This window comes from Panthera uncia, chromosome B4 (assembly GCF_023721935.1).
Source record: "Panthera uncia isolate 11264 chromosome B4, Puncia_PCG_1.0, whole genome shotgun sequence".
NCBI lineage: Eukaryota > Metazoa > Chordata > Mammalia > Carnivora > Felidae > Panthera > Panthera uncia.
In genome coordinates, this window is record NC_064809.1 from 36186961 (window position 1) to 36199924 (window position 12964).

Sequence of the window (12964 nt, forward strand, 5' to 3'; positions counted from 1 at the left end):
AGAGAGGAAGGGAGGGAGAGAGGAAGGGAGGGAGAGAGGAAGGGAGGAAGGGAGGGAGGGAGGGAGAGAGGGAGGGAGGGAGGGAGAGAGGGAGGGAGAGAGGGAGAGAGGGAGGGAGAGAGGGAGAGAGGGAGGGAGGGAGGGAGGGAGGGAGGGAGAGAGGGGGGAGGGAGGGAGACAGGGAGGGAGACAGAGAGGGGGGAGGGAGGGGGGAGAGGGAGAGGGGGAGAGAGGGAGAGAGGGAGAGAGGGAGAGAGGGAGAGAGGGAGAGAGAGAGAGTCTGCCTGTCCCTCCCCCGCTTGTGCTCAGCTCTCTCAAAAATAAACAAAAAAGAAAATATCTTCCTTGTACTATTGTGAAAATTATAAATAAATCTTTAACAATTATGGGCATGGTACTGTGCCTGTCACAAAAAAGAGCTCTTACTAGCTAGCTATTAGTAATTATCAATATATTTCTAGATTAATTAACAAGGAACACTTTGCAAAAAAGGCCTTAGGAAGTTATGCAGTATTTAGGGTTTTTGTTGTAGAATGGTCCGTTTTTACCACATCCTAGAAACAGTAGAGTAATTCAGGATATTTCTTGCAATAAAAATTTATTTGAAATATGGCTGTTTCCTCAAGAGACACACAAAGATGGTCATTTCAGAGAGATGGCTCACTTATAAAGTATGTATCACCACACTATTATGTAAATAAATATAACATGCAAGCCAGAGATTATAGGAAAGAAGCAAACTTTGTTTAACCAGGACATTATTCTCAATGCATAAGTGAATATTCTGGATACCAGTTGATAAATTGCATGGTGTATGAAAACTTACTTAGATTAAATGTAACTATCCACAAAGAATAACCAAAACTAAAACAACTAATTAGCTTAGGACAGACCCTTAGGATGGATACTAAGGCAGAATAAGCAGACAAAAAAGAGATACTGAGGCAGAGAAAACAGACAAAATACTGTATTTCAATGCTTTAACTTTTGAAGACCTTTCCTTGCTTATCTATCCATCTCATCCTTGATCATGCCTTCTACTTAGCCAATCTTTCTTGCCCCGTACTCATTCATACTTGTCTAAAGAAATGGCCTAGTCTTCCTACCGTCTCTAGTTCTTAACCTTCCTCAGCCATTCTCTTAAATCCACTGCAAATTTCCTATTCTGAAACTGTAGGATCACCAAATATCTGGAGCAAATGTGACATAATGTTTATCTTTGTTAATTCTGCATGTATATGTGTTGTTTGTGATAGCATCCTTTGTACATCTTTTCAAAAAAAGGATGGTTATTTTTACTTTATTAATACAGAACACATTTTAAAAATATGTAACTTAAGTTATAAAAGCACCACACTGTATATTCTTTATAGTATATAAATTATACCTCAATCAAGCTATTAAAAACAAAACAAAAAAAAACCCACACACAATTCAACCCAGATCTACATACAGCACATTCCAAAAGAACTTCCCACAATGATGGAAATGTTCTTTATGCCATCTAATATGGGAGGCACGCATGGCTTCTGAGCACTTGAAATGTGGCTAGTGCAACTGAAACACACAGTTTTTAAAACTTATTTCATTTTAATTAAGTTAAATAACCATAGGAGGCTAGTGAACAGTACATAAATCTAGGATGTTACCAGTGTTATATCTACCCCTACTCACTTCTCTCTTAGATAATTGCAAATTTTGTTGTTAATGACTTAACAGTCAAATGCAATAAACGATTTCAAAAGCCTAACTAATCTCTACAATTCTTTTTTAGTCCTTCTAAAATATATTCTCCAAAATTACTACTATGCAAATTGAACTTCTCTGCTATATTCCTTTCTTAAAATGTTATTACCTTGATAGGGGTACATGGGTGGCTGTTGGTTAAGTGTCCGACTTCAACCCAGCCCAGGTCATGATCTCGTGGTTCGTGAGTTCCAGCCCCACGTCAGGCTCTGGGCTGACAGCTCAGGGCCTGGAGCCTGCATCAGATTCTGTCTCCCTCTCTTTCTGCCCCTCCCTCACTCATGCTCTGTCTCTCTCTCAAAAATAAATAAACATTAAAAAACTTTTTTTAAATGTTATTCCCTTGAGGGGCGCCTGGGTGGCTCAGTCGGTTGAGCGTCCGACTTCGGCTCAGGTCATGATCTCGCCGTATTATACCTGGGGATATGGGAATATGGGTATATCCCATATTAGATGGCATAAAGAACATGATCTCAGGTCTGTGAGTTCGAGCCCCGCGTCAGGCTCTGTGCTGACAGCTCAGAGCCTGGAGCCTGTTTCAGATTCTGTGTCTCCCTCTCTCTCTGCCCCTCCCCTGTTCACGCTCTGTCTCTCTCTGTCTCAAAAATAAATAAACGTTAAAAAAAAAAATTAAATGTTATTCCCTTGATATTGCCATTCCTCTATTTAGTCTAACCCCTGGGTTCTTTCTTTCCTTTGCCCACCCATTTTGCCCTGGGAAAATTATTCTCCTCTGTCTTGTCCTCTCTCCCTCCCTCCCTCCCTCCCTCCCTCCCTCCCTCCCTCTCTCTCTCTCTTTTTATGTGTGTGTGTGTGTGTGTGTATATATATATATTATATATATATATATATATATAATATATATATATCCCCTCCTTAGATGAATTCATTTACTTGATTTATTTCAGCTATGACTAACACAGACATTTGGGAATCTACAGTTATATCCTGGACCTATGCTTTGAGCTTCAATAATATATCCAAATGCCTACTGAACTTCTTCACGGAGGTTTCACAAGTACCTCAGACTTAACATGTCAAATTGAATATATATCTCCACAGGCTTTCCCCTCCCCCCAAGAACAAAACCCGTAATTCTTTCTTATTCCCTCCCTCACCTGACAGCACAATCATCTATCCCTACCCTTTTATCTCCTTCATTTTTCCTCCAAATTGCCAATTCATCACTAAATCCTAGATATTTTATCTCCTAAATATTTAAAGATTATACTCCTCTACTTCCGCCCTCATTCAGGCCATAGAAATCTCATGCTCATACCCCTAACTAAACTCTACATATCCTTTGTACTCCTTAAGTCCACTCTCCACAATTACCACTAGGCAAATCTACCTACCTTCTTTGCTTAAAATTCTTTAGTTACTCTCCACTGCCTATACCTGAGTATTTGTGTGGGAGAGGTGTGTGAAGCATTCAAAGAGCATGTAAATATAAATATAATAATGATATCTAGAAATTCTTCAGCATGTTAAAGAGATGATCTATTGCATTTCTCAAAGTGACCTTAATCCACAATGACCTACCAGTCCAAGTAAGGAGAGTATCCACAAAGATATACCAGGTTATTTAGCTCAAAACTATTAGCCATTAAGATGATCTTGTCATTATTCCAAAGAAACTTTTACTTCTATTAAGAGAAAATGTACATATTAATAATGATTTGATTTACTAATTAGTTTTACCTCTCACTGTTTGGTTTATATATTAGTTTGTGTTTGATTAACATAAGACCATCCACCATGCACATACTGACAAAAAAAGACATCTGTCTCTGAGAAGCTGAACTTTGGCTACATAAAAGGCAATTATTTCTACAGAAATAATTAGTGTGGCTCTTCTTAACTAATCTGAATATGATGATTATATCAAGTAGATTTCTAAACACTCTTTCTTAAATTATTATTTTTTTAATGTTTATTTTTGAGAGAGAGACAGACAGAGTGCAAGTGGGGGAGGAGCAGAGAGAGACGGAGACAACAGAATCCGAAGCAGGCTCCAGGCTCTGAGGCTGTCAGCACAAAGCCCAACATGGGGCTCGAACTCATGGACCGCAGATTTCTTAAGAAAGCTTAAATTCATAGAGAAACTGTATTATTTGCTTGTGATGACAAACAGCTTAACTGAGGATTCTTTTCCGAAAATCATTAAACACATTCATTTAGTATAGCACACTTAATATGTCTATCTTGAAATGCTAAGATTCAAGTCGCAATACCAACAAGTAAATTCTTGGGGCACCTGGGTGGCTCAGTCAGTTAAGTAGCTGACTTCAGCTCAGGTCATGATCTCACGGTCTGTAGGTTCAAGCCCCGCGTCAGGCTCTGTGCTGGCAGCTCAGAGCCTGGAGCCTGCTTCTGATTCTGTGTCTCCCTCTCTCTCTGCCCCTCCCCTGCTTGTTCTCTGTCTCTTTCTCTCTCAAATAATAAAGATTAAAAAAAAAAAGTAAAAAAAAAAAAGTAAATTCTTTATGAAAGCCCATCTGAAAAATCTAAATTAATATAAACTAAGGTGGAGATATGATCAATTAAGTCAATCACAAACAAAACCAAGCAAATTACTGACATCTTTCCTCTCATGTAGAAAGAATCAATAACCAACCTTTTAAAAACTACACACAAAATTGAGTCGGCCACATGATAAAGGCACAATTCTCTCCCAAATGAAAACATTCTTAAAAAGAGCTTCTGGCGGGGCGCCTAGGTGGCTCAGTCAGTTGGGCCTCTGACTTCGGCTCAGGTCATGATCTTACGGTTCGCGGGTTCGAGCCCCACGTCAGGCTCTGTGCTGACAACTCAGAGCCTGGGGTCTGCTTGGGATTCTGTGTCTCCCTCTCTCAGCCTCTCCCACACTTATGCCGTGTCTGTCTCTCAAAAACGAATAAACATTAAAAAAAATTTTTTTTAAAGAAGAGCTTCTGGGGGCGCCTGGGTGGCTCAGTCGGTTGGGTGTCCGACTTCAGCTCAGGTCACGATCTCGCGGTCCGTGAGTTCGAGCCCCGCGTCGGGCTCTGGGCTGATGGCTCAGAGCCTGGAGCCTGCTTCCGATTCTGTGTCTCCCTCTCTCTCTGCCCCTCCCCCGTTCATGCTCTGTCTCTATGTCTCTCTGTCCCAAAAATAAATAAACGTTAAAAATAAAATAAAATAAAATAAAATAAAATAAAATAAAATAAAATAAAAAAAGAAGAGCTTCTGGCAATTTCTCTTCAGTCTGAAAAGCTGCTCCCCTGTCTTAAGATTTAATACAATTCCTAAAGTAAGAGCCAAAAAGTTCTTAAAACCCAACTTTAACTAAGAAGTTTAAAATATTCAACCAATTTGTAATAAGCAATAACTTATGGCCTTTCAAATTGGATTTTTTAAAGCACCATCATCCTTTTATTGTCTGTAACACTTTACAGTTTTCAAGCACCTTCACATAGTTTTCCAGTTATCTTCAACAATCCAGTTAAGTCATGTTACTAATAAGTCAGCATTACAGATTAAGTTCCTTACTCAGGTCAGATAACTGAATAACATAGAACCCAAATGTTCTGCCTTCGAAGTCTTTTCCATTATATGGTATTGTATTATACTATAGTAAACTCTCCAAATACAAGATTAGAGAATGAGCTGTGGACCAAAGAGAGGAAAGTATGGAGAAAACATCCCTGAGATCTACAACTATTTTTAACTTAGAAAAGAATATAGTATTTACTAAAGTATATTGAGAATGAACTTATACCTTCAAAGAGCTCAATGACTAGTGAAGTAAACAAAGAATATAAACAACTTCTAATCAATCTGAAGAATACTGTAAGAATGATCCCAAAAGGAAAAAGATCTTAGCAAATTCTGGAGGGCAGTAATTCATAAAGGCTGGCATTTGAGAAAGTGACAGGTCATGAAATTACAAAGTAAGGCAGAAGACAGGTAAAGCTAAAGAATTTCAAAGCACTGATAACAACATGTTCAACCCCAAAGTTCCCCCTGTAAGAGTGACAGCCAACAGTAAAGAGTTTTGCTACATGATTTTTCAAATCAAACAAAATGTTCACAGATATCCTCAAAAAGCGTAAAGAGATGCTGTATCATCACAGTTAATACTTATGTGCCAGGTCCTCCCACAAATGTTTTACATTTATATTAATTCATTTAATTGTCACAACAACTCTATAAAGTAGGTACTCTTATTACATACACTCCATTTTATCGATAGGAAATTGGCCCAAAGTTGCCCAAGGTGACACAATCATTAGCTGAGTCAGGATTTGAATTCAAGCAGTTTTTTTTTTTTTCCAGGCAGTTCTTATTTACTATATTATACTGCAGAAAAATAATGCCCTCTTCAAATCTAAATTCAGGCGGTGCATGCTAAGTCTCACATATTTCTGCACACTACAGTGGTCCTGTTAAAAAAAGGAAAAAAAAGAAAAGAAAACCAAAAAAAATCCTCAAATAGGGGCACCTGGGTAGCTCTGTCAGTTAAGCGTCTGACTTGTGATTTCGGCTCAGGTCATGATGGACCTCAGTTCGTGAGATTGAGCCCTGCATGGGGTTCTGAGCAGGCAGTGCAGAAGCATGCTTGGAATTCCCTTTCTCTGCCCCTCCCCTGCTCACACACTCTCTCTCTCAAAATAAATAAACTTAAAAAAAAAAAAAACTCAAATAAAATGCAAGATGCTAAAAATAAAGAACTGATACAGCAAAACCTAATAACTATTAATGAATTTTTTCATGTTATACTAACATTTTCAGAAATTATAATTTGAGCATAACTACTCTTGCTACTTTTACAGCTTCATTTAAAAAATCTTAAATCTATATTAGAAAACCCAAATAACAGCTTTAGAATGATTTCTGAAAATGAGAGCCCAGTTTTAGTTGAATGTTTCCAAAGAGATTAAGTAGAATGACTTTCAAATGACCAGGATCATGCACTAAAACCTGAATGTCAAGAAATGAACTCAACCACCAGATAATAATAGAGTCCCCATCTGTTTGTTTGTTTTTTTAATGTTTATTTATTTTGAGAGAGAGACAGACAGAGTGTGAGCAGGGGAAGGGCAGAGAGAGAGAGAGACAGACACACAGAATTCGAAGCAGGCTCCAGGCTCCGAGCTGGCAGCACAGAGCCCCATGTGGGGGCTCGAACTCACAAGCTGTGAGATCATGACCTGAGCCAAAGTCAGCTGCTTAACTGACTGAGCCATCCAGGCGCCCCAGTCCCCATTTGTTTTTGACAAAAACAATCTTCCACTAGGAACAACTGTGATACTTAAGATGAGAAAAAAGGTAAATAACAGAAAAGGAAAACATTCAAACCCCAAAGATTAAGTAAGAAATATCACTGAAAAGTCAACCTAAATATAATTCTCAACACCTGTACCACAAAGGTTACTTCCTACAGCAATAAATTTACATACATTTTAAAGCGTATCTTACCTAACAAAATTATCTTGTCTTTAATTCTATTCTGTATTATTAGAAGGGAAAAGGATTACTTCAAACAAGTTACCAATCATTCTTTAATTTGCATAACAGCTACATTTGTGTTATCTCAATTTTGTTTATACTCATCAGTTACTCTGAGGCTTTAAAACAAACAAAACTCCAAAGACTATTCCCTGAAATCTTGTTCCTGGGACTGAAAATTACTGCAGATTCTCATCCTGAAAAACACGGAATTTGGCACAAATGTAAAAAAGGGCAAAAAAAAAAAAAAATCAATATTCAAGTGGAAGATTCAGTTCAATAGGTTATTTTAAGAACTAAAGCAAAGAAATAAGTTATGGTTTCTTAATCACAAACCACATCACATTTCTGCAGCATTGCTAAACTTTTCATAAAACATTAATAACACCTGTATCAACTATACTTCAGCTTAAAAAAAAAAAAAGAAAATTAAGTCCAAAAAAAACTCATCACATACTCATGATACTCATGATGAGACATAAGCCTTAATTTACCAAAAAAAAAAAAAAAAAAAAAAAAAAAGCCAGATAAAGCCAGCACTAAGTACACTGGAGCTTAACCAAGATTTATGATTTGACCTCCCCTTCCAAGTAGATCTGGAAACAATCTTATCAGAATATAAAGTGAATATATCAAGTTACCAAGCGAACTCTATTTAGAAGCAATTTGGGGAGAAAAGTACTTAAAGTAACCAAAATCATTCACAAATCTATGTATAAATACATTTTCTTTAAAAAAGTTATGCTACATTTCTTAAAAAAACCAAGATGTCTCTACAGAAAAGCAATAAACTCTGCAAAGTTGGGCAATAACATTTTCTGACCAAGGCAACAGAGTACTAAAATTAAGGCATGTTATTTGCCTAATAAAATCAAGTAAAGAAATCTGCAGCTTAAAAGATCAGTTATCAGCTAAGATCCTGTGGTATCAAAGTATTACCTAGTATTATTTATTAGGAATTGATACTTGCATACTGTGACTCTTAAAATTAGCTTGATAGAAACAAGTTTGATTTATATACCACATTCACCCATTCTCTATCCTAAAAAGCCTATTTGTACATTTAAATTGATAAAATCAATACTCTAAACCAAATCTGACAGCGACTTCCACACCAAAATACAACTGCTTCATTTGAGATGTACTAATTAGCCACCTACTAAACTACAAAAGCTTTAACATTTCCCAAATCATTAGATCCTAACCAGTTTAAATTTTATTCTTTACCAATCTATGCAAGTCATCTACCTGCTCCATGATTTCAGGCTATTTATCAAATAAGTAGCTGGGCAGAATAACCTAAGATTTCTTCCAATTTTAATACACTATTTAACAACTGAATACAGAATTTCTGTCTTCCTCCAGAAAAATATGTACGTTAGAAGTATACATTTAGTGAAAAAGGCTTTCCTTTCTTCCCAATGCTTTAGTAATTTAGTAATGCATTATTACTAATTTAGCATTTAGTAATAATGCTTTAACTTGTATCCAAAAACGAAAACTCAAAACTAACCTAATGAATAAGTTATTAGGTAAATGTACTGATCGAAAAACCAAAAATACTGTATAAAACATCCTGGGGCTAGAAAAATCATATTTTAAAAAACAAAATGAAAAATTGCATAAACAGAGTCAAATGACATAAGGAAGTTTCTAAACCAGGGTACCACTCAGTGAACTAGGATTTGGTTCTGCAGCCAAATCCTTAACTGATTTAAAAATAAGATGGTGATATTATATATAAGGATATCAGATATTCTTTAATTTGACCATGCCCATGTCTAGACAGAGAACAAAAATCCAAAAAGCCATGAGTTCAAAGAAAAACTGAGAGGACAAAATTATTATGACATTAGGCAAATTGAGTTTTTTTCCACTGTATCATTAGTTCCAAGATAAACTATCAAAAGATTACCATTGATTAAGGAAAACACAATTATATTCTGAGAAGTCTTGAAGGTTAAATAATTGAAACTAACAAAATTAGTCCATAAAGTGATCAACGTTTACTTGGGTCCAGTCTTAAGAAAGTAAGGTAACTAATTAAAAAAAATATGTATCCAAAAGGTACCTATTCAAATATAAAACCATAACAGAAGAATAAAATCCAGGATCAACAGTAATAGGCACCCCTTGTACAAGAGAAAAGTGTCTGTATGTAGAGAATAAACGGAATTTTTGCCTGTAAACCAAAAGGAATCAGACTTAAGTTTCTGAGGATGATCAACAGGAATAAAGTCATAGTTTGACAAGATTTTTTTTTTAAAGCTGCACCCTTTCCAATACAAATCACCATAAAACTGAGTTCCTTTTATTTCACAATGCCTTAGAAGTTCTACACCATTTATGTAAAACTTAAGAAATTATTATGTTCCTAAAGAAGTTGTCAGTTTTTAAGTTCACCTCCTTCCACATGTTAACTTCCCTTCACATTTGATATGGCCTTGGTCATTTGGAAAGTGACATTCAAAGGGTTAAGTATTAACATATTAGTTAATGGATAAAATAAACTTCTAGATTGTTATTTTCATATCCTATTTTGGTCCATTTTTTTGACAAGAAGAATATGGATAACAGGCATTTTCGTGTATAATGTATCTAACTTTTTCACTCAGTGGAACTCTGCTTCTTCCAATAACCTATGTTCACTTCCGGACGAGGAGAACATTCAAGCAAGCTGCTGTAGGTCAAGCAACAAGTTACCCAAACCTAGCTATTTAAACCTAGAATATATCTGTCAACCAGAATGACACACCATGATTTACCCCATGAAAACCTCTCTGAGAGGTTAAAAGCAAAGCACCGTGAGTCCTTTAGACTCTCGTAAAAGTTTGGCTTAAAAACCTTTCATAACAAATTTAAAATAACAATAGTGACATTACAACTCTAAAAGCACTTCTATAATTGTACATGGGTTCTTGTACTGTTCACTGTATAGAGAACGGACTGAAGACATACTAGTTTTAATTAACACTGTCAGATAACTGCCAGCTACCAAAAGGCTTAAGCTTCATTCGGTGGAACAATATCAAACACTTACTGTACCTTTCTAGTCCCGAGGCATTTATTCAGAGAAGAAAATCTTTTTTATATAGTTTATACTAAATGCCTGTGCAATCACCAACTAGGATATATCCAAAGTAAGGTCATTCGTGAACAAGGTCGTTCTTATTTTAAAAGTACAGCCTGATGTCAGGGATGGAAACGCGCATGTAACACACCAGGAGCTCAACAGTGCAGAGCCTCTGATGAGATGGAAATGCACAAGGCAAGAAGACTCTGTACTTTCCTAATTCAGAAACTTTCCCACTAATTCCGAGTTTCCTGCCAGACACTAAAACAATAACAAGTAGGTAATGCATTTGTACTCAGATGATTTTCATCACTCCCTCTCCAGTATCAAATCTCTTTGGCTACCAATAATTCTTACCCTACGTCGGGTACCCTAGGTACATGCACAAATTCTAGTTTCTATCTCTTGCAAAGTTGGTACTCCTCGCCCCGCCCCGCCCCGCCCCCAGCCCCCGAGCGAACAGTTAGATAATGACTTGTAAAGGATGAATTCGATAAACTGGCTTAACCAAGCCAAAATTTAGATCCAAACCACCGAAAGATAAAGAAGTGGGGCTATACCTGCAGTTCACACCAGGCGACCTCCACAGTAGTTTCAGTGTCGAGACCTTTGTAGACGGTCTTAAAGGAGCCTCGGCCAATCTCGATGTCGAATTTGAGAAAGCGGCCATCGTTGGACATTCCCACGGCCTTGGTCTCCAGCTCTTCGATGTCATCCTGTTGCTGGCTCCGTTCCTCCTGTGGTTCCTTGGCGCTGCCGCCGCCGCCGCTGCCACTTCTGGCCGACGGAGGCTCCTCTTTGCTCCCCACATGGTTGGGCTGGGAAACTTGGCGGTCTCTGCCGGTACTGCTGGGGGCGGTCGCGGCTACAGCGCCCGCGCCGGCTGGCTCCCCGGGGGCGGCAGCGGCGGGAGGCAGCTGGGCTACCTGGGCAGCGGCGGTGGCGGTCAAGGTCTCCTCGCGGTGGGGCTCCGGCGGGGTGCTCTGCGGAGCCGCCGTGGAGACGGCGGGCTGGGGGAGAGAAAGGGGAAGGCCGGGCAGTTCCAGCGCAGTGGCGTTGGAGTCGCAGATGACGCTGCGGCGGAAGAAGCGGTGCTCAGTGGTGGTAGTGGTGGCGGCCGCGCCACGGCTGTCCTTGTCCATAGTGTGGCGGCGACGCCGGTACTCCTCTGTCCGGCCAGTTCCGGCGTCGGGCCCCGCGCTGCCCAGTTTCTCCCCCACCGAGGAATCGGAGCTGGAGCCATTCTTGGGGGAAGGCGCCGGCGGCGAGAGGAACAAGGAGCTCGGAGTGCTGCTCTGCTTCTCTGAGGCGCCGCCAGACATGGTCGGTCCGCTGGAGCGAGGCGAGCGGGCTCGAACTCGTGAAGGAAGAGAAGGCGAGGGGCCGAGCCCGAGGAGCGGCGGCGGTGTGCGGGTCCGCTGCGACTGCTCCCGCCGCCGGCGGGTTCGGATCCACCTGGACGGCCGACTCCTCACTCAGCACTGACGAGCCGCCCCGAAGGAGACGCGGGCCCCTGGGCCCAGTTGCGGCGGCTGATACGGCTCACGAGGCGGGCTCGTCGGAGGGCGATCGAGGAGCTGAGCCACGGGGGTTAGCGCCTCACGGTCCGCATCCATCCTGCGGCGAGAGACGGCCGGGAAGGCTGGAGCAGCGGAGGCGCCGCAGTCATGAGGGGCAGGGCAAGGGGCCGGCACCAAGTCGAAGCGGATGCGGCGGATGCGGCGGCGGCTCCAGCTCCCCGCCGCCGCCGCCGCTGCCGCTTCCCGAGCTGGGCGGGCTAGGCCCCGGGGGCGGCGGCAACGCGAGGAACGGACGGGCGCGGACTCCCGAGCGGTGGCAGCCCCACAGCCGAAGAGAGTGGGAGGGGCAGAGGAAGGCGAGGGAGGGCCGGCCGGGGGCTCCCGGTCAATCGGTCGCCTCCTCCCACACGCGCCCCCAGCTAGGGGGACCAGTCTCACAGGGCGCCCATCAACCGGACGGGAAGGGCCGACGCCTCGAAGCCTCGGTGCCTGAGGAGCGGGCCCCCCCTTCCCCGAGGCCTCCCCGCCCGCCCCGGGCCTGGCAAACCCTCGTCTCCTCCCGGGCCGGTGCCGGGGGCTGACGGAGGGAGGGAACGGTGGGGAGGGGAGGGCCGCTCACCGCGGGGCCCGAGCTCCGCTGCTTCTCTGGGCCGAGAGTAGAGGAGACCGAGAGGACTGGGTGAAGGGGGTTAGGGAGAGGAAAGAGTAGTCACCCCCACCGGGCGCCTTCTGTCACCGAAGATGGGGGCGCAGAGTGGCCGAGTGTGAAGAGCCGCGTCCGCCGGGGAAACTCTCCGCGCTAAATGGCGCCGGGCGTCTGAAGCCTCCACACAGCCCGCTCGGACCCCGCCCCCCGCCGCCCGGGGCGCCCCACCCCCACCCCGCTCTCGGGGCTCTCGCGCAGGCGTGCTAGTACCGAGGCTCCCTGGGACTTGTAGTTTTGGCATTAGAAGGATGAAAGGGACTGAGGACGAGGGAGCCTACGACTCCCGTGATGTTCTGTGGTTGCTTTACCCTGATGCCTCATGGGAGTTGTAGTTTTCTTTGGAAACCGCCCCTTCTGGAAGGCTGATGGGAGTGTCTCGGTGGGTCGCTAAACCCCATCCTTAAGTCAACGCTAGCTAGGAAAATCATTATTTAGGGTTTAATTTGCGGG

The 12964-nt window shown here is 42.0% G+C and overlaps 1 protein-coding gene across 9 annotated transcripts in view; it reads right to left on the minus strand.

Moving 5' to 3' along the window:
• Positions 1 to 12651, minus strand: part of WNK1 (WNK lysine deficient protein kinase 1) — a 162373-nt gene extending 149722 nt beyond the window's left edge. For 6 of the 9 annotated variants that reach the window (XM_049624844.1, XM_049624849.1, XM_049624847.1 and 3 more), the window contains exon 1: positions 10849 to 12651. In XM_049624844.1, coding sequence (XP_049480801.1) covers positions 10849 to 11610 — 762 coding nt within the window. In that variant the 5' untranslated portion in view covers positions 11611 to 12651. The remainder of the gene's footprint in view (positions 1 to 10848) is intronic. The other 3 variants (XM_049624856.1, XM_049624855.1, XM_049624853.1) reach the window with 1 other exon arrangement.
• Positions 12652 to 12964: the final 313 nt, after the last annotated feature.